This window comes from Pristis pectinata, chromosome 18 (genome assembly GCF_009764475.1).
Source record: "Pristis pectinata isolate sPriPec2 chromosome 18, sPriPec2.1.pri, whole genome shotgun sequence".
NCBI lineage: Eukaryota > Metazoa > Chordata > Chondrichthyes > Rhinopristiformes > Pristidae > Pristis > Pristis pectinata.
This window is the reverse complement of record NC_067422.1, coordinates 10,777,172-10,800,118: the sequence shown is the minus strand read 5'-3', so window position 1 is coordinate 10,800,118 and position 22,947 is coordinate 10,777,172. Positions and strand designations below refer to the sequence as shown.

At 40.4% G+C, this 22,947-nt stretch overlaps 1 protein-coding gene across 1 annotated transcript in view; it reads left to right on the top strand.

The window, feature by feature from the left end:
• timp2a (TIMP metallopeptidase inhibitor 2a) overlaps positions 1-21,293 on the top strand; it is a 50,111-nt gene extending 28,818 nt beyond the window's left edge. The window contains exons 3-5 of the mRNA XM_052033161.1: positions 6,184-6,292; positions 11,363-11,487; positions 17,363-21,293. Coding sequence (XP_051889121.1) covers positions 6,184-6,292; positions 11,363-11,487; positions 17,363-17,560 — 432 coding nt within the window. The 3' untranslated portion in view covers positions 17,561-21,293. The remainder of the gene's footprint in view (positions 1-6,183; positions 6,293-11,362; positions 11,488-17,362) is intronic.
• The last annotated feature ends 1,654 nt before the right edge of the window (positions 21,294-22,947 follow it).

Sequence of the window (22,947 nt, the reverse complement as noted above, 5' to 3'; positions counted from 1 at the left end):
CCTTAGTCTAACGTGGTCTCAAGTTCATACAGTCGAGTAATAAAATTGGTGAAGGGGACAAGAGTAAATTGCTTGCAGTTTTTGAAATGAACACTATTAACGCTCTGCTTTAGCACCATAAAGAGAAGGAAATTTCCAAACTATGGTGCTAAGCAAAAGTGTTATTTTTGCCAAAGTTGAGAATCTGCTCTAACTGATAAATGTGATTTTATACAGGGGCCTCAATCAACCAGTGGTGTTGTAAATAAGGGTAATGCTACATGTCCAGTAAATTAAAGTTTTAAGTCCACATATTCTGTTGTAGCTTCCAAAACAGTTTGTGTAACCTCGCTGAGTTTTGCACCTCTCAGCCCAGCCAAAGCTCTCACCGTCCTGCATTCCCATCTAGTCCTTGCATTGTTTTTGATCTTCAGACAGACAGTGACTTTGTAGAAGACATGAGATCGCTTGGCACATCTCTGGGTGACATAATTCTGGATAAATGCTGGCAATAGCATAGCATAGTGCTAAGGGGAATAGAACTCGTCAGCCAACTGATATGATCATTAGCAGCAAAGGTTCTCCTTGGACCTCTCTGAGAAACAATGTCTGAGTATTACCCAATTATCTACTTGCACCTTGTTGATCTTGGTGAAGATCACCAACTTTGTTCCCTGTGAGAACTAGGCTGGTTTGTGCACTGGCACTTACCAGCTCCCCATTTTTTTTTAAAAGTCTGCTTCTATTCAGTGACCCTTAAAAGTTATGCAAAATCAGCCAGGGAACTATTAGGTCAACCATTCAAGAGGTGATGGTGATCTCAGTAGAGCTGCTGAGATCACCCACTTTGCTATCCTACATGGACAGCGGTAGAAGAGATCCAGGGAGTTCTAGTGAATTACTAAATTTCCTTGGCACTGAAGATGTCCAAGGAGGCACCACCAACATTTGTGAAGGGTTTTAGTTACTGAATGTTCCAATTGTCTCGCATGATTGTCAGAAGGTCCTGGATGTGAATATGAAAGCAGCCATAATCCTTTTAATTCTGAGGTACTGGCTCGCGTGTTTGTTGAGGACACATATCTCCAAGGATGGATGCTACAGGATGAGGCACACAAGCCACACTGAAGCTTCTACTGAGGCAGCTGAGAACACAGGGTAGAGTCCTACAGCATGGAAGCAGGCCATTTGGCCCACCTTGTCTCTGCCAGCCAATGGGCACCCATCTGTATTAATTCCATCTTTTAGCACTAGAGGATCTAGAGAAAAAGGAGCATGCTGCAGAACACCTTTTGGTGCCTGGATAGATTGCATTGATCACATTATCTCTCTGTCTTTATTCAGTGCAAAATCATGCAGTTAATCCAGTTTTGTTAATATGGAGGCTGTGCTATCTAAGGAGGTGAAGTAGAGACCCTAGAAATTCAGGAGGACAAGCAGTGAGAGATGAACACTCAATATTACTAGCTGTGGCTTTTGCTCTGGCGGAGGCCTTGGTGTTGTTGCTTGATGAGCACGGTCAAGAATAAGCCAAGTAGAAAACACTTCAGAGCCAAACACACTGACCAGAAGTTTAGAAAGGAATTCAATGGGGTTGCCAGTTTCAGCATTTTCTGGAAATCCAATGATTCTTACATTTGTTCTCTGACTGTCACCCTCTAAATCAATAATCCTGGTTTTGCTGTTCCAGCTTTTGTTTGGTCGTAGTTAAATCTTTTTCAAGGGAGTTCAATCTGGAATCTCTCTTTTTACCAGCTTGATCCAGCTCAGCAATTAATTGCTGCTGTTTAGCGTTTTCCTGAATGAGTGTATTTTGTCTGTCTTCAATGTCCTTTTAAAAGTGTTTCCAAATCGGCAAATCTTCGATCAAGCTTTTTATCCAGTTTAGAAATAGCTTCCAAAGTGGGTTGAGGGTCTCCATTATTCTTGCCATTAGCTCCAGCTTTGGATCTGGTATTCATTTTGACAGTTAAAAATCAAAACTAATCTTGTAACAGTATTTTAAAAGTCTTATTAAAGGATGTTACATGAAAGTTAGATGGAGCAAAGCCAATATATGTCTCACTCCATGAAGCGCCACCAATAGACTCCGAGTGTTCATCTCTGGCAGTGTTCTAATTCAGGCTGTGCAGGATATGAGCAAAGACCGATGCACCCTCCCTTGATTGAAAGCCTCCAGGCTGGTACCTGGGACAGAGCATCTTCCCTAGGTGGCTACAAAGGGAGGATACCTCCCTGGTTCTCTGCTGTAACTAGTTGTTTCCTTCCCGCCCCCAACTCCCGAATGATCACTGCTCATTATATTGCTGAGGATGACTATTTGTTTACTTTCTCTTCCTCAAAGTCCCCTTCTGCCTTTGGAAATACTTGGCTGCTTGACAGCGTTGATGCGGAGTTGGTGTTTTCCCTGGGGCGTCTAGAAGCATGGGTCCCAGCCTCCAAATAAGGAGTTGGTCATTCAAGACAGATGGGAAGATTTTTGTTTTCATACACCCAGAGTAGAGAATCTTTGGAATTCTCCACCCAAGAAGTCTGTGGAGACTAGAATTTCTTGCTACATTCAGGACCGACTGATAAAATCACATATTAGAGGGACTTAAGGGATTATGTGGTTAGTGCAGCAAAGTGACGCTGAGGTAAAGGATCTACCGTGACATTATTGAATGTCAGAGCAGCACTGAGGGACTGAATGGCTTACTGTTTTTTTTAGTGAAAAGTGCTCTTCCTTCCAGAAGGAGGGGGGGGAGAGGGGGCAGGCAGAAGCTTGAATAGGTGTGGTAATGCAATGGATTACAAGGGCAAAATCATGGGTTTTGAGTGGGTCATTAGGGATTGCTGATCTTCTCTCAGTCTTGGCGTAACCTGGAGCAATGGGTCTGTGCCTACCCAGGTTCTCCATTCACACCATACTTGCCCAGGGAGTCTATGATGGCCTATTTCTGTTAGGGTCATAGAGTAATGGAGCTATACAACACAGAAAACGGGCCCTTCGGCCCAACTCATCTGTGCCAACCAAGTTGCCTAACTGAGCTGGTCCCATTTTGGCCCATATCCCTCTTAAACCTTTCCTATCCGTGTACTGGTTTAAATGTTGTTGTACCTGCCTCTACCACTTCCTCTGGCAGCTCGTTCTATATACACACTACCTTCTGTGTGGAAAAAGTTGCCTCTCAGATTCCTTTTAAATCTTTCCCCTCTCACTTTAAAGCTATGCCCTCTAGTTTTGGACTCCCCTCCCCAAGGGAAAAGACTATGGCTATTCACCCTAATTATGACATTCATGGTTTTTAATGAACCTCCCTACAAGGTCACCCCCCATATCATGCATAGCCAGGGTCTCCACTTGCACTATACTTGTCCAGGATTTCCATTTGGGTCAAGCATGCCCAGCATGTTCAAGGTTTTCTGCTCACGAACAGATCTTGTCCAGTATAGACAGGAGCCACATCGGGCATTAATGTACAGTCTCTCAGGATAAGGAAGGTGGAACCGAGTGTCTGGGCAACCTTCCTCCTGGCTGCCAGGTTGTTGCTCGTGGACGACTTTCTATCAGCTGTACCTCAGTGCGTCTTCTGCCTTCCATCCTTTGAGTGAGTTTTCAGTTCTTAAAGTACAGCCCAATGATGACTTGCTGCCCCTTTTATGAAGCCTCTGTGACCCAGCTGGGCAATGACAAATCTGGGTTCTGCCAGGAGTCATTTCTGATGAAGGGAAAGGTTGTGGTCTGGATCAAACGCCAAGCAGTTGAAAGAATTTCTGCAGCTTGCCTGCTGGTCTCTAGTGCATTTGATCTAAGCTTCACAGAGGCTGTATTTGTTCTGAACTGAAGTCTCCCAAGTACCTTTTACACTGCTATTATCCCACAGCACATGTAAGTTAACTTGCAAAAGGAATTTGACTGGGAACTTTCCATGCTACTCCCCCCTGCTGGTAAATCATGTTATTTTCTGGCACAATATAACACTTCCTAATGGCATTGCTCAATAGTTAATTTTGGGGGACTTTTTATTGTAAATGCAAAGTTTACTAATATGGGAATAATCAGCAGTGTAGTGTTTTAAAACAATGTGCAATTACTTCTGAATCGACCATGTCTTAAACGGTGATAACGTCTCCCCAGTCTGCATTCCATTTCAATACTAATTAGATTTGGGTGATCTCAATATTTTTATCACGTATATCCAAAGGTCACTTTGACTGGCTACAATTCCTTTGTTGTGCTAACCCTGTTTGAGAGGGGTGTACTGAGTAAACTGGCTAGCCACTAACTGGCTACATGCAGAAGTAATGGCAACATTTAAGAGGCATTTAGACTGGCACATGGATGGGCAGGAAATGGAGGGATATAGACTGTGTGCAGGCAGGTGGGATTAGTTTTGATTGGCATCATGGTCGGCACAGACAGTGGGCCCAAAGGCCTGTGCTGTACTGTTCTATGAGTCTTGGGGTACTGCAGCAGAGATACAGGCACAAAGATGTTTAATAAAATGCTGGTGTGCCAGTGGTGGAAAGCCAATAAATAATGAATCCATGCAAGATGATGGTTTTATCGATCCACAATTGAAACCTTGACCCATCATGGCATTGAACATGCACCTCTAATCAGGAGGAGGTTATCACAAATCTATGAAGAGATTTTAACACCGCCACTGCCCCCCCAACCCCAAATTTAGATTGCAGTTTCTAAGACTACAAAAAACGCGATTTCCATGTCCCTGACACTCTCTCAAATTTGGGAAGTATATATAATTGAGTTGTCTTAAAAATAGTTTCCATCTTTCTTTATTGGGGCAAGAGGTAAAATGACCTTGGTTTTAGTCCTGTACTTGGATTTTATATCATTATCTTACTAGTAAATGGGACCCATGTGCAATAATCCAGAAAGTGACTGATCCTTCTTGAGAATATTGAGACTGCTATAAGCTGTATACTTGGCAGCTTAATCATCATGTCTGTGAAGGAACAATTCGTGCTGTTACAGAATTTAATTAATGAAGTAGCTTTTACATTCTAAAATGCTCTGTAACAAAAATACTCACTGTATCAATTATCTGGAAGATGCCTTGAGCATTGGAGGGAGTAATTGCTATTCGGTTGACTCCTCTGGGATTGTTGTGGAAAAATCAACAGTCATAATTGGTGTTTCATCGAATGCTCAAATACTTGCTGTAATGAGGCTGGGATATTTTCAAAGCTGTAGACACATTGTCTCACTGGAAATGAATCATTTAAATACCTGCTATTCATCTGATCAGTCTCTATCACAGAGGGTTGCATGAAAGCATAGAAACCTTATGGTAGCAAGCAGACCAAAGCTGAAAAATTTTGACTGCTCACAGTTGCAACTTGTATAGAGGGGTAAATTGCTTGACCGAAGGATAATCATGTTATTGAGCGGTAATGGAAATTAGCCTCTGGCAATTGCCTCGCTCCAAAATTCCATCACTGTAGGATGTGTAAGATCTATTGTACATCACTGCATCTGAAAATGTCAAATCTCAGCTGGAGCTGGAGAGAACGCAAGAGATACATAATTCAGAAATGCAATTACCCAAAGATGATTTATCGAGCTGCCTAAAACATAAAAGTTTCTTTTAAAGACAGTTCTGATGATTCTGGAGATGGAGAACTAGAACAAAAAAAATCCACAAGGACAGTGGTAGTTAAGGGTTTGTGCAGGATTTGCTTGCATTAGAAAATACATTTTAAGGAATTCTATGTTGCAACCAGAATTTCAGTAACAAATGCTAAATTATAATGGGAGGGGTAAAAAAGAGAATCCACTTATTTTTATATAATATCAAAAAACTTGGTACTTGCCCAATTCTTTTGCCAATTGTTTATTGTCATTCATGTATGCTTCACCGATGGTATTATATGCCACTGAATTAATTGCACAGCTTTATGATTTATGAATGAATATTCTGCCTGGTATTCATTACCCAGGCAGGACTGATATGATATGCAACTTGTGTAAATTAATCTTCAGTAAATAAAGGAGTATCCATACATAGCATGTCTTTTTAAAAATAATTTTTTTCTTAAAAATCTGTGCAAGAACACTTAGTCTACCGAGTATCAGAAGTGTGACATTGTAATAAAGGATTGTTAATCAATGGATTTCACATCTGTCTGTTTTAACGAAATTGCCCTTCCAATTTCTTGAATTTCACTAACTTAATAGGTAAATTCCATTGTTCACAGATGTTCAAAGGACCAGAGCACAATATTGAATATATTTACACTGCCCCTTCATCTGCAGTGTGTGGAGTCATGCTTGATACAAGTGGAAAAAAAGAATATCTAATTACAGGTATAGTGCATGCTTTTAATTTTGAAACTTCTGTCAAGATTTGTCATGAGTTTTGGTCTCTTCAGGGATCTCCAGAAAAGTTCCTAGAAAGTAGATGTGAGGTCAACCTTGCTGTTTAGCCAATGAAAATTTTCTGGTTTTGTTAATGTAAGTAGGTGGCATGGGGTCAGAGAGAAGACTCTGTGTAGACCTTCCTGGGAAGGCAGAGAAAACCCAATAGCAAACTGTTGTACTCTTGTGATCTCCAGTCAGCAAAAATGGGACTAAATTAACAGCAGCCTGGACATTGCCTGCTGAATAAAGGATGGTAAGGAGAAAATGAAAATGTAAAGTTGCAGAGAGGTATCTTTTTAAAAAAAAAAGAAAGGCACTTTGCAGGAGAGCAAAACTATATTTAGGAATGAAGCATGTTCCCTTTGCGACTCCTTGCTAGGCTAAGATATCTTTATTAGTCACATGCACACACTCTTCCATCTCCTCCAACCAGAAAATACTGAAAACACTCAGCAAGTCAGGCAGCCAAGAGTCTTACTGAAACATTGACTGCTTCTCTCTACAGATATTAGCTGACTTGCTGAGTGTTTAGTATTTTCTGTTTTTTTTAATTTCAAGTCAGGCAACCATTTTACAGGGCACCTCCACTTCCTAGATCTGCTGGATATTTTCATCACTCTTTTTGTTTCAGATCTCCAGCTGTTGTTGTATTCTGCATCTCAGTGCCAGCATGTTCTTTTGTTTCCTTCCCTCTCTAACTATTCTCATCCATTTGTTAACTAGATGGCACTGAAGCATTGTGTAACCTGGACAAACTAGATCTCTACCCCAGCACAGAGATCCTCTGTTCTCTCCACCCCCTTCCCTCTGCAACTTGTTCAGTTCTGATGACACATTAACTTTGTTCCTCTTTGCACAGATGCTACTTGTCCTGCTGAGTGTTTCCAACATTTTGGTTGCCTTAACTTGTAATGTACATTAAAAACAATGTAAATCTTGTATTTAACAGGACCCCTGGCTTCCTTCAAGCTTCCTGCAGAAGGAACTTGACTTTTTCTTTGGATAATTTTAAAATGATTGCGGTTGCTGTTGGAGACATTTTAATTAATTGTTGCACTGTGGACATAGTTGTCAAAGCTGGCACTGATACAGATCCCTGCTTGTTCCAAAGAAGGTGATGGTAAGCCATGGTCTTGAACTTCTGCTGTCCCTATGGTGAATGTGCTCCCACAGTGGTATTGGGTAGGAAATTCTAGGAGTTTGCCTATGTGATAATGAAGGGACGGCAACGCATGTCTAAATTAGAATGGCCGTCACTTACAGCTGATGGAGTTTCCTCGCAGATAGATGGGGCAGAATGGAAGATGGTTTGGAAGGTTGTCTTCCTTCAGCAGTTTATGCTGGGCTGTCTTGAATGCTTTCCTTTGCTCTCCTAGTAATTTTTTTTTTGCTGTGACTGAGTTTGGAGTAGAGTGCCTATTTTGGGAGTTTGATTCGCTGCATGCAAACGACTTGGCCTGCTCATCGGAGCTGATGGAGTGTAATTCGAGTGTCAGAGCTGGAGATGATCTCTGAGGGAGCACTGACGTTGGTTCACTTTTCCTGCCAGTGGAGCATTTTGCAGAGACCGTGTTGATGGTATCTCCCCAATGAACTGTGGTGGCTGTTGTAGGTAGTCCATGTGTACAGGGTGGCAGCAATTACTTCTGCAGGTTTGATGTCTTGACCTTTGCTTCAGATAGCCAAAGGCTATGCTGCACATAATAGGCAATGGTGAATTTCATTGTCAATGCCAGACTTCATTGAAAGATGGCTCTGAGATATCAAAAGTGTGTTGAGTCTTGTCATGGACCTTTATCGTCAAGACAAGATTGGTGGAGGATCTTTGTTTTGAGGGTGTTTATTGTAAGGTCCAGTCTCCTGCATGCGTTAGTGCATCGGTGAACAAAACACACGTAAGCATTGTCTGCCTACTGCAGCTCAAGTATCAAGTTTGGAGTGGCCTTGATTCTGAAGCAGAGGTGACCCAGGTTCATCATTTTTCCCCATTAGTCCTCACTTGAGGTGAGGTGCAGTATGGGGGAGAAAAATCTTACAGATGGCAGGAGCTTACTTGACAAGTCTTCACTGAGATTGGTTTAAAATCACAGCTTGCCGTGCCATCGTATAACAGAGCTTCATCAGACAAACAAGTACAAGACTGTACTAAACCATAATTCTGATATTGGCACCTGTTAGATTATGTCACTGTCTGGGTGAAAGACTGCTTGAATCATCTGTGCCATGACAGCTGTTGGATTAACAACTGCCTAATCCATTGACATCCTTATCAGCCAGGCCCCAAAACAACAGCAGCAACAGAAATACTGGCAGAAGAAAATTAATGATTGAAGGACTCGAACCCTATGATGATGGCTCTTCTCAGACAACACATCACAGACGACCTGATGACTCCCCTTGAGGAGAAAAGAGACTGCTCTACAGGCACCTGAAGGCAGTGGCCCAATAGAAAACCCATGACCCCAAGATGGATGGTGAGTGGAAAGAGAGCAGAGTGTCCACCAACTCGCTGACTACCTCAATCTGTGTGGATTCTTCAGCACTCAAGACTAAATACTCCATTAAGACCCAAGAATGGAGGTGGATTTACCAAGGACCGAGAAACCACCAACACCAGCCAGAAGGAGCAGTCTGAGACCTCCAAAACTGCAACTCTGTCCTTGGTTCAAGTGTCCTTGATTGCATCCCACAGCAAGTTATTCAGTCCAGACTTGGCACTACCCTCAGTCGCAAAATGTTGAAAAGAAATATCAGATGAGGTACAATAAGGTCTCGAACAGATGATGTCCTTGATGTTCTAAAACATGGCAGAGAGGAACTTCAGATGCAAATTCACAACCTTTGCATCCCACTTCTGGGAAGAAGAAGACATGCTAGGGGACCACAGTTGCCGTAATTGTGACCAGCTTCATAAAAGGAAATGGATGTGATAGTGATAACTACAGAATGGTCTACCTGCTGTCTTTCACTGTGAAAGTCATTGCAAGCTCCTCCTCAATCTATCCAGTGGCCAAGAGCTGCTTCCTGAATTGCATCTTGAACGCTGACATCTTCAATATGCAAAAACACCAGAGAAATGCAGGGAGTAACTTCAACCACCATACACGACCTCACAGAAGTCATTGACTCTGTTAGCAAGCCTGCAGGGTATCCTTCTCAAGTCCCACAGTCAGAAATTCATCTCCATGCTACGTATACAACATTCTGCATTGCATGCTGGTGGTGAAGGGAGTGGACCTTCAAGTGGGTGGCTGTTGATCAAGGAGACCCACTGCAGTAGGTGGTACTTAGCTGCTTAAACTGCAACAGCACTCACCCACACAAGCAGTGGAAAATATCTTGAAATGGTGAAATGGCTTGGAGAATTGGGTGGTGAGACACTCATCATGGGATGCCCAGCCTCTAACTACCTCCTGGAGGTCACTGATTATTTGACCGATCTATTCAGTTTTATGTCAATGATGACTTTATCCAGATGTTGATGGTGAGCGGCTCAGTCACGGTAATAGCTTTAAATGGTAGAAGGTGATTTATGCACCTATTGGAAATTTACTGACAAGTTGGCACAAATAATAACTTGCGACATACCAGCCCAAACTTCAAGGACTGAAAGCTATGCAGTCATCACTGAACAGCTCCTCCTCGGGTTATGATTGTAAAGGAGGTCATGGAAGCGGGACTGGGATATTGCCCCAAATTCCTCCAGCAATGCCCTGGGACCGCAAAGATGCATCTCCATCGATCATCTTCAATTGTGCCACGTACAGCTCCAACCAATGCAGAGGATTAGCCCGGCCTCCATAAACAGTTTTCCTTGGGTCGTTCTGCCAAACATTCAATCGAAAGCCATAACTCCCACCTTGATTTTGAAATTGAGTTCCTGCACTATTGTTTCCATTTTGGTTATAAATGAGGTGCTGATCTGTCAAAGTACTTGTCACATCTTGCAGGAAAATGGCAGCTCACTGCAGTTACTTGACAAATTCTGTAGAACTGAAGATCACGTAATCCTGAACAACCATCCCTCCTTTGGCAGTACCATCATTGACATCAATCAAGCATAATTTGTTTTAAACAGGATAGCTGCCTGCGTTCTTCATTTTGTCAGTGGATATCTGGAGACGGTGGGATAGGATCTACTGGGAAATCAAAATTGAATACATAGTTTCAATATTCTGGCTAACTGTTATATTTTTAACTACAATGTTTTAAAAAAATATTTTTTATGATTAAACTTTAAAAAAAAGGGTGTTTTTTTTTGGTTTTCCTTTTTTTTTTTCTCCCCCCCCCCCCCCCCCCCCCCCCCCATTTGAAAACTCTTCTGCATAAACTGTACAGCTGATCCCTTCACCACTAAAACTTTAACTTAAAACTCCCAGATTGTCAAGATGAAGGTTCTCCTTTCCTGCAGCTGGAAGGACTGAAGTAAAATGATTTAGATCATTCCCAGCTCTGTTAAGGTTGAGTGCACATCGATAAATTAACATCCACACTTGGAGAAGCTGTAAATGAATAGTAGGTAACTGCAGAGCTTGGGTTTGAGATGTCAGTGGAGCAGAACAGAGCAAAGTTAAGTCTGGAATTGATCATTTGGGAGCCTGATATAGACAATGGGTACAGGAATGTTTCATCCACAGCACTGAGATCATTGAACAGAAAGAAAAGCCACCCTGTGGGAGTATTTTCACCAGAAGAACTGCAGCTGTTCAGGAAGGTAGCTCACCTCCATCTTCTCAAGGGCAATTGGGGGAAAAGCAATAAATACTGGCCTGCTAGCAATTCCCAGATTCCAAAAAAAAAAGAGCAAATTCCAAAAAAAATGTGGTAAATGGGATCATGGCCTTCAGTATTTGGGGATTACCACTTGTCAAGGCCTTGCATGTATAAGTATGCACGAGATGTTTTTGTCAATTCGTCTCAAGTTCACTTTGATTTGGACAAATTGTAATCGGTGAGCAAAACTATCCAGTAATTGTCAAAAAAAAATAACTTTGGTTCATTTTAATACGCCCACAGGCAAACTGGACAAGGATGGAAAGATGTCAATCACACTCTGTGATTTTATTTCCCAATGGGAGAATCTCAGTGTCACACAGAAGAAAGGCTTGAACCAGAGATACCAAACAGAGTGTGACTGTAAGGTAAGGAGAAACAAATGACCAAGAAATTGATGTGGAATGAGAAAACTGTGAATGACAATTACATTGTTATACAGAAGCCTGGTCAGTTGGTGCTTCCTTATTTAGACTGGTTCCTGCTTCACCTCTTGTCTGCAATTGCCATGCAGGTGAATGTATATATTTGTAAGTAGCTGCTGTCAGATCTGGTTATTTTCGAATCCACAGGTTCTTTCAGGAGTCCAGGAGTGAGTTAAAAACAACTTGGTGCTTCACAAAGTTTTATTGGAAAGGTTGAAAACAAAGAAACAGTCACAGAGCACATGGCACTAGCTTTACTAATAGGAGATGAGCCGAGACACAAGGAACTAAAGATGAGCTGGGGGTGGGGGAGAAGAGAGCGAGAGAGAAGAGCCAAGAGCGTGATTAACAAAAACTGACACCTTTTGTACCTGAGATAAGAGGTACTCCTTAGCTAATAATAGTCCAATCAGAAAACCTATTAGATACATGAGGCCAAACCAACCATTGAGAACACACATAATCACCTGATGGACGAACCAATAAGCTAGGAAGCAGCCATTCCTTGTGCAGCCACTTGAGGTGTATTAAACACCATACATGTTTATAAAACAAAACTATATAACAGTCAAATCCAACACTGCCATTCAGTGAGCATTCAATTAACTAGAATAGGTCCCTGGACAGTTGGGGTCCAGCACAGTCCCAACAACCCAAGTTCAATCCTGACCTCGGGTGCTGTACATGTGGAGTTTGCTTCTTCTGTTGGTGCTTCAGTTTCCTCCCACATACTAAAGTTTAATGGGATAGTGTAAATATCCTTTAGTGTACGTTGGTGGTAGGGGAACTGGGGAAGAGTTGATGGTCACGTGAGAGAATGGCTTTAGGGAACCAAGTGGAGAACGAGACGCATGGCAATGTTCAAAAAGCTGAGATAGACTCGGAGCTGAATGGCCTACTATGTTGTAAGATGTATGAGACTCTCACATGGTTAGTGCTTGAAAGAAATCCAAAGATGTGAATTAGTTTTGTATGAAGGTGAGATCTATTTAATAAAACAATGAGAAAGTATGATCAGATTTCTGCAGCCAATTGGTTGCTTCAGTGATAAACTAAACAATAGATTGCCTTGTTCCTATTTGGGTCAGTTGTCAAGATCAACTATGTGAACACGAGCTATTGAGCAAAGGGGGAAACTCCTCATCAAAAGGTTCACTTCAAAAGCAACACTTTGTCAACCACACAACCTTTTTAATCCATTAATAAACTAAGTGTGTTTCAGAAATGGCATCTGATCCTTGGAGGATGTAGCTTGAGTTCTAATTATCAGTGCAACAGCCTGACTGCCCCAGTTTGGGGAAAGGTTTCCAGGGCTCCTACTTTTCAGTAACCCACGAGGGAATTGGGTGTGTGGGTGGACAGGAAGAAAGTGTGACTGGTCAACGGAGATGTCAGTGGGCTGCCATCAGAAAATACAAGTGAAGTTAATGCCTTCAGGACAACTGGGATGAGAGAGATTCACCTTCAGGAGAAATTGAGAAATAAGCTTGGAACAAATACTGCTCAAGTAATCTTTTATTTGCTGCTGGACAGAACACTCAGTTCAATATTCTATCTCTTTTTTTTCTGTTGACTTAATTCCTAGGTGAATCCTGAACCATCTCATCTGCAGATGCTGCCTGTCTGTGTATTTCTTGCAAGTTTGGTTTATTTTAAAATCCTATCTCTTGCAATACTTTGCTTCTGTTTTAGAATTAACCCATGGAAGATTAACCCTGAGCAAGCATTCATACATGAATTTCAAAGGAAGCTTGCTGGTCAGGGATATCTCTTAGAAGCTCAAGATTTGCAACTGGAGATTAATTCTGCTTGGCCAGAAAACTATTAAGGGTGATGCATTTGACAAAATTGTACCAATGATCCTAATGTAATATAGCAGTGATTGTTAAGCATAGAGTGAATGAGTCAAGTCAGGCTTTGCATCAGATGATAAAATGTTAGAAATGCATTATGTTTTATACAAATACAGAAAAGGGAAAGTAGGTTTGGGGGAAGAAAGGGGGGAAAAAAAAGGGGGGGAAAAGTCTGAGGAAACCAGGAGAGGTTGGGTGATGTAAGGGGTGATGGTGTGAATCAGAAGGAGGTGGTAATGGGACAAGCTTAAAATAAATAAGATAAATCCAAAGAAATGCAAACGGGAAGAATAAGTTCAATACCTGAAGTCACTGTCCAAACACATGGGAGCAATAAATTATGATCTGAAATTGTTGAAGTCAGTCTTGAGTGTGTAACATGCCTAGACAAATGATGTGTTATTGCTCAATCTTGTGTTGAGTTTCACTTGAGGGAGGAGGTCAGAGAGGACAATTAAATGAAAGGCAACTGGAATCTCATGATGACACATGCAGACTGAACAGATGTTCCTCAAGGTGGTCATCCGATTTCATCTGGCAGTTGCAAGGTAGAGGAGATTGCAACGTGTGCCATGGATCTAGTATCCTAATGTGAAGGAAGTACAAGTAGAGTCGTGCTTCACCTGGTGTTCTGATCACCAAAATTTGTGAGGAAAGGAAGATATGAGGGTTTTGCATCTCCTTAATTGCACAGGAACTGCCTGCAGAGGGTGTGTACTAAAGCTGGAGACTTACTAATGGTGTTTTTCCAACACAATGGACATGAATGGTGTCTGTGGAATGTGCATGTTCTCTTTCTGACTAAGAGGGTTTTCCTCAGGTGTTCTGGATTTCTCCCTCATACAAAGATGTGCAGGTTGTTAGGTTAATTGCCCCTAGTGTATAGATGAGTAGCAGAATTTTTTGGTGGGGGAGAAACTGATTGGAATGGGGGAGAATATAATGGATTAGGGTAGGATTAGTGTAAATGTGGATGCTTAATTGTCAGTGCATCCTCTGAGTGGAAAGGCCTGTTTCTGTGCTGTATCTTTTTAACCCCTTTGCAACACCCCAATTCAGTCCACAACATATTTCCTCTGATCTACACTCTCCACAATGACAGGAGACAGTAGATGAAAGGCCTTAGTGTATGCTTGCTCTTGCAAGATGTACTCCACTATACAATGGCCTTGGGTCTTGTGAGCAGTTAGCTATCACATCTTTAAGGTCTCCCACCTAAAACTGTCACAACTCACCCAATGCGTACCATTCTATCTTGTGTTTTGAATATTGCATTCTTTGGTCATAGATTTTCTTGTCAGAAACTTGACAAACTCCATTTCTAATGGACCTTGTACTGAATGCCATTTTGTACAATTTCGAGTGCCCACGCTGACAAACACACTTAACTTGCAGCCCATCCTCTGCCATCAGATTGTAGTTAATCTATGGCAGAATGATGTTTTGTGTCAGTAATTGTCACTATATTACTCCAACTATAATTTTCTTATTCTGTCTTTGAGAAGCCAATAATATTCCATGCCCATTAATGTCCATTTATAATCTTTAACATGTTCTCATTTAAGGTCCCATATTATCACTGCAGTAAGACTCTTCCTAGGGGTAGAAGGATGTGACTTCAAACCCATGACAAATTGTTGAGATCTAATCTTTATGATTGAAATAACAAAATGCTGAAAGTATTCAAGTCAGGCAGGACCAGTTGGGGGGGGGGGGGGGAGCGACACACGAGACTGCTGGAAACTGGAGCAACAAACAATCTGCTAGAGGAACTCAGTGGTGGGGAGATGTTTGACCTGAAACTTTGGCAATTCCTTTTCCTCCCACAGATGCTGCTCGACTCGCTGAGTGCCTCCAGCGCATTGTTTGTTTCTCCAGTGGGAGTGTAAAAAAAAGTTACTCTATCGGGTCTAACTTTTTATGCCAATTCCTACATTTTTCAGTATTTTGTTCTGAAATTCAGCTGATTATGGGGTGCAGTAAGAAACGATGAAATGTTTTATCTGAGTATCCTTGTACCAAAAGCACAAGATTTGCTTGTGGGTTCAGCAATCAATTGGGGAGAGGAATGTTCTCTTGAGCTTTAGGGCAGGTAATAGTTTAGGAGTACAAGAAACCATGCTACAAATGTAAAGAGCTTTTTTTTTGTGAGGCAACACCTGGTGTCCAGAATACAGTTCTAGTCTCTATATCAAGGAAAGATATCTTGGAAGGGTGTCACAAAGTCCCACCGGAATAATTGCTTGGATGTTGTGCTTTGAGGAGATTGAGCTGGAATACTGGAATTTAGGAGGGTGAAAGGCTGTCTTGTTCAAACATTTAAGATTCTGAGAGGATGTGTCTTGTACTTATAACAACACATAAGGAGGCCATGTGGCCATCAGGTCCATGTGAGCTCCCACAAAAGTAATCCCTTTAGTCCCATTCTCCTCCCTTTTAGTTCCCTACACCCCTACAACTTCTTCCCTCTTAAAGATGTCCATCAGCTCCTCTCTGATTCTTTTTGCCACTAATCTAATTTGCCTGCCAGCACATCTTTAGGATGTAGGAGGAAACACATTTTTGCAGGGGGAACATGCAGCACAGACACCAGAGGCCAGGATCTAACCCAGGTCCTTGGAGCTCTGAGACAGCTGCTTGAGCTGCTATGTCAATACATTGTGGCAATGCTCCCTCTGTTTGCAGGTCTTGAGGGACTGAGTAATAGGGAGAGGTTGGACAGGCTGGGACTTTTTTCCTTGGAGCACAGGAGACAGGTGATCTTATAGAGGTGTATAAAATCATGAGGGGGATAGATAGGGTGAATGCACTCAGTTTTTCCCCCAAGGTTGGGAAATCAAGAACCAGAGGGCATTGGTTTAAAGTGAGAAGGGGAGAGATTTAATAGGAACTTGAGGGACCACTTTTTTGCATGGAGGGTGGTATCTGTGTGGAATGAGCTGCCAGAGGAAGTGGTTGAAGCAGGCATAATAACTTTTAAAGACAGTTGGGCAGGTACATGGATAGGAAAGGTTTAGAAGATTATGGGCCAAATGCAGGCAAATGAGACTAGCTTGGATAGAAATCTTGGCATGGACCAGTTGGGCTGATGGGCCAGTTTCCATACTGTATGACTCTGACTATTTTATGATAAGCTACTAATTTAGGACTGAGATTTTGAGGAGATATCTACTTAAAAGGGTTGTGAATCTTTGTAATTCTGTGGCACAGAGGTTTGTGGACACTCCAGGCCAAGAATAATAGATCTTTGGACACCTAGGGATTTGGGAGTTGCAAGGCTCATATTAGAAAGTGCAGTTAAGATCAGGATAAGTGATGATCTAGTTGAGTGGTAAGGAAGTCTCAATGAACCATACACTTTAATCCCGCCCTCTTTGTTTCGTGTTCTTGTGTACATTGTTGTACTGTTTAAATGTCCTGATGAGACACTGAATTAAGCACTTATCAGCCAGGTTCTCAGTTCCTCTTTCCTACATCTTCTCATTATCTTTGATCCTGAGAGATCTTGACAGGCCAGCTTTGAAGAGGATGTTTTATGGAAGAAACTAGAATCGAGGTTTGCTATTTAAAACCAAGGGGTTGTCATTTGTAAAATTGAGTTGAGGCAAAATCTTTTCTGATGGTTATGAGGCTTTAGAACTCTCTTCATCAAAGGGTAGTGGAAACTGTCCTTTAAGGCAGAGTTAGATTTTTGATAAGCTAAGGGAATAGGAGTATGCCACCAGGCTTTTCAAACCTAACCCATTATTGAATGATTGTGGCTGATCTATGCTGGCCTCAACTCCTCTTCTGTGCCAGTTCTCAGAATCCTCAATTCCTTGAGGCTCTATAGATGAGCTCTTCACATCAGTTCATATGACAGATCTCCATCAAAAGAGAGAGGTTGAATGGGCAATTTGCAGACCACTGGTCATTTAATAAACTGTTTAACTTCCACATTAATCTTTCTCTCTGATCATCATTAGATTGTCAGGTGTCCATCTGCTCCCTGCTACATCACCTCTCGAAGCGAGTGCCTGTGGACAGATTGGGTAACTGACAAAAGCATTCACGGACGCCAGGCCAAGCACTATGCTTGCATTAAGAGGAGTGATGATTCCTGTGCATGGTACCGTGGTGTGACGCAACCCAAGAAAGAGTTTCTGGATGCAGAAGATCCATAACTTCATCTAATTCTCCTTTCAGCAGAAAATACACTCAAAAAAAAAAGTGTTGTCTATAATCTGAAAAATGTAACCCAAATTTCTCTGTCCAGTATAGCAGGTCTGTTTGCTTACTGTCTGGTGATAACTGTTTGTAATATGGCATATACTTATATTTCACATTTGGCATCAGCTGTACAGTGACTGCATTTCTCTGGCTAAAAATAGAAATGCACTTTTGTTTGTTATGGAAAGCTGCAGCGTTGAAAATATTTGGTACAAGTCTGAGTGTGTTTAAAGTGAGGATTGACTCCTCAATTTTGTAAGTATTTTTACCCCCTTGAAGACTTAGAATAAAGCATTTGCATTCATGTCCAAAATTGATACTTCCCCCTCATTTCACTTTAGGAAATGCTATTTTTCTTTTGCAGATTCTGGACCATTCTTGATCTAATTTAATAATCTTGTCATGATAACTTAACAAAACTGCAGTTTTAGACTTTGCATGATGGAAATGTATGTTGCAAGCTGAAAATGATAACCCACGCTGAGAGTCTTAATATTTATTCCTTTTGCGATTTAATAACTTCCATACTTATAGTTGTCACAATATTTAGTGATAAAATTATTAACCCAATATGAGCCATGATATTGATTATCATTTAGGCCATAATTGTATTTTGTTTTATGATAATCTTTAAGTGTTTAAGTGCTTTTGTTCATCAAGTTATTTGTTTGGGCATGTAACTCCTACCCTTCACACCTCGTAATATTCCCCCAATTCAAGTACAGCACAGCCAGATGCAGAGTAAAGTTTGCCATGCTATTCTTTGGCTCTCTTAACATAGGAAAATATCCCAATGTGCTTCACAGAAACATTATGATTCAAAATTTGGCATGTGGCCAAAAAAAGATATTAGGACGTGATCAAAAACTTGTTTTTAAGGAGCGGCTTAAAAGAGGCGGAGAGATTTAGCAACTGAATTCCAGAGCTTAGGGCCTTAGAAGAACAATCCTCAATAAACCAATGAAACTTTTTTGCTTTATTTTCCTCTCCAATTAGTGTTTACCAGGAACAGTTTTGTTTTGGAACTACAATACAATGGAACAAACTAGGATGCTTGCAGTCAACAGAGAGGATTTTTATCCATCTGAGATTTAACCTAAGAGTCCTGGAGAAGAAAGCCACTATCTTAAGTAATGGCATTGCCCAATTGTCTGCTGATATGGTACTTTCCCCTCCTAGAGTTTCGATTGCATTTAGTTGACTAAAATCAATCCTATATTTTGCAAAGAAGGTGTGCATGTTCCTCAGAATTTGGAAATTACTCTATTAGTTGATTTGCAATCTAAACTTTACTCTGCAATCTAAAGTCATTGAGTTCTGAGAGCCATTTTGTGCTTTCACTCATTCCGTATACCATGTAGAGGAGTGGAAAGGAATAACAATCTGAATTTCTTCTCCACGTTCTCATTTAAGGAATATCTTCCACTTCAGTAGAATAAGAGGAATTTATAGGGCCACATTAGAAACCCATTTCCTCTGATGTGATAATCCAAACAATGCAGAATAATCCTGAAACTGAAATCTGGTCATTCAAAAGAAAAATTTGGAAGCACTACATCACGGAAGGTAATGTTTGGAATTCTTTCTCCAAAAAACTGGATGTTGGATCAATTGAAGTGTTCATCTTTTTAAAAATTGAGTTGAGTGAGGATGAGGTACACGAAGCAACATTTGGATATGTGGTGTTGACATCCAGATCAGTGATGATATATTGGATCTGCCTGAACCAGCTTGAGCAACCTACTTTTGTTCCCAGTCCTTTTATCTCCTCCTCCCTTTCCAAATGATTCGTAATATTTCAATGAATTGCATGGCACAATGGGCTAACTTTTGAATGTGTTTTTTAAATGACTATCTAGATGTATTCTGTGACTTTGAACCAGCAATTATTTTATGCATAGCACAGTGCTCCACAAATTATTGCAGTGTTAATGGCATTACAGCAAATTTACTTGTTGAAATTGTCGAGACTCTAAAATAAATAGGTTTTTTTTAATATGACCATCATAAGAAAAAATGTTATTTCCAAATCATTTTGTATTTATCTTTAAACTGAAGCAAGGTGGTATTTTAAGGCAATGGAGAGTGTTAGGCTTCTGCTGTATGAATAAGTACAAAGTTAGATAAAATGTGAAAGTAGTGCAAAAGTTGGAAGTCCTGAAATAAAAATAATAAATGCTGGAAATGCATGGAAGACGAAAGAACAGCCCCTGTGCAGAAAGGAACAAAGGGTTCACAGTTCCACTCCATCACACCCGTCTGAATAAAAATCCTACCTTTCCACGGATGTTTCCTGGTCTGCCGGGGGGTCCCATCATTTCTGCTTTTATCAATGTGAAGTAGCATTATCTTGAAAAGTTTAAAAATTTAAAGAAATGCCTTTTGCTTTTTGCAAATTAAGTATTTCCTTTTGAACTGCAGTATTTAATCAGTCCTCAGCATTCTGGGCATATTACTAGCTGGAGGGAATTTTGACATGATGTTAGATGCAAGTGGGGGCTTCAATGGGGAGAAATTCCTTGCAGGTCAGGAAGTCAACTTTCAGGTTTGACTAAGGCATGACAGGAAACGGGCATCTTATTTGTTCCCAAGAAGCAGGATGGCATTTTAAATCAGTTAATGAAGCTGGAACCTTCTGATTTAACCTATATTACAGACTTTATTGTGTGAGGCAGATTTTCCTAGGCCATGTAAATTAGGCAGCTTTAGCAAGTGGACCTCAGTGGTACTACCTTTTAGTCAGGACTAGAAATATCATTTCCCTGGAAATATCCTCCTCCTTCCCAAAAAGGTTCATGCATCAGACAACACATCCCCAACACACCCAGGGCTTGTGGATTGGGTCTACTGTTCCTGCCATCTGCTCCAAATTATTTTCCAGTCTGTCATTTGGATTAATATCTGCATAGTCAGTTTATCATGGCTAAAAGACTCGCACAACTTCAACAATATACAAGGAAGTACCAAGTTGTAGATTTCCTTCCTAAAATTCCACTTCTCCCTGCTATCCCATCCATCTCCCAGGTAATGCACACCAGTAACTGCCCCACTGTGTTGGAAATGAGACATTGAAAATTCAGTTCAGAGGAATATAAATACAACTTTTCACTCACATCTTTCAATACCAGTTATATTATTGGACACATATATCAAAGTTTATATATAAAAAAATCTAATTTGAAATATTCCCAGTTCACCACTAATGCAGCTGCCTTGTAAATACCTCGTGAATATTTTCTTTCATAATTAACAAATTCTTTAAGTATTACCAATAATAAAGATTAACTTTATTAACACAATGGATAGAATGTCACATACCAAAAGTTATTTTTCTACATTCTTGAAGTATCTTTGTACTTAATGCCCGAGCACTAAGATTTGATCTATTTCTTCTGTAATTCTTCAAAGTTTTATTCATAGAATGTTTAACTTATAATTCTTTTAAAGCTAAGCCTTTTAAGTAATAAATGTTCAAAAACTGCTGCCATAATTTAAGGCTTTGATATTTTGCAATGATTGTTAGAAGAAAAAAAGTCAGAGACTTGCAATTTGATCTGTGAGCATATTAAAAGGATGATGAGAAACATTTGGCGCATGTGTTACTCTGTATAATTCATGTAGTAAATTCCATGTGGACTGAATTCATGGAATAAAAACTGTATTATCAAATAAAGATTTATTACTATATGTTACTGGATGTTTCTGTGTTAAATACCTAGGGTTTAGAAATTTTGGACAACTTTGTAATATGGACTTTATCAGATTAGCAACCCTTCACATGCAGCACCAATATTCAGTCTCACTGCATTCAATGGAATTGTATATTGCACTCAGACTCTCTTTTTTCCAACCAATTCTGCTTACTGTACAATTTTACTTTTTACCCCCTTTATTTCTTTTTCCTATCAAATCATGGGCAATCTGTGTGCAGGAATTATAATTGCTTCATAGAATCTAATTATATTTTTAAAAATTAGCTTAACAGGATAGTATATTGATTATGATTCTTTGTAAAACTATTGGCATATTCCAATCTGATTTGCATTCCATTCTGACAAAAGACAAATTAAACTGAACACTGTCTTTTGGTAGTCCAGAATAGAGAGGTTAGTTTTAATGCATAAATTGTGAGTGATGGTGCCTCTGGTGTTTAAGATAAAGAAGTGAATTGAACTAAGTGACCTCATCCTGCTTCAACTGGCAGGGAAAAAAAAATAAGGCAGTCTGGGTTTTTAGATCTCCCCACATTTATCAAAACTGCTTTAAAGGACAGGCAGTCTCCCTACAGAGTTATCAATCTTTAATATCAGAAATCCTATTACTGCAGAATTTGAGATAACTATTCTTATTGTAAGGACATTATAAGTCAATAGAAACCATGGAATTGTGATCATTGCTTCCAGATTCTGTTTCTGGGCAGAAGAAGATCTTCACTGCAGTAGTGGCATAATGATCTGAAAAATGCTGAACCAGACCAAATCAGTTGATTAAAACCCAATTGAAACCACTATGCAAAGTAAATTAACCAATTAGGTGGAGCCCTATCAGTAGAGGCCCATTGTGACCCAAATCCAAGGGCCTACATTATCAGAGATGTATATTTTAAATTAGTTTAAATGTGACATTGAAATGTACGTCAGTTGCTATTGATCATCAAGCCCAGCAAATGCTGCTGAGGATCTGTGCCTGCTGTTTCCATAGAAATGGACCTGATCCTAGGATCTCGTACAGAACTTTGGACCTTCAATGGGCAGGACTCTACTGTACTTGCTGATGCTTGCAGGACCCTGTTCACTTTGAGCGAAAAGTCCAGACTCAGTTGGAGTCTTGTTGCGACTTCACGATGACGTGTCCTTCTTCTTGGGAAATTGTGTTGTAGATTGATGTCAATTCTAGTCCATCACCAATTGGTTTTACTGGAAACCTTGTAACTCTACACTGATTTTTAGTTCAAAATAACACATTGGTATAAAAATCTGAAGTTATATTAAATTTAAGGCACATTCTACAGTTCAAGGCATATGAATAAGTATCAGTAGAATTCCAGAAAGATGGTAACAGGATTCCGATCAACAGTTAAAATACAAATGTGCAATTTCCCTCAATGAAACTACATAAACACAATTCAACAGGAACATTCAGAAAACAAATGCAGCTTATCCCATAAATGATTGATAATATCTAGATTTAAGAATCTTAAAGTCATGGTTTTCCAATGCAACTTGATGTGAAAATATTTGGAAAAAGCAAACCTAGGATGTTGCTGGCAGTTGGGGGACTGAGTTATGGAGACGGGTTGAGCAGGTTGGGACTTTTTTCAGTGGAGCGTAAAAGAATGAGG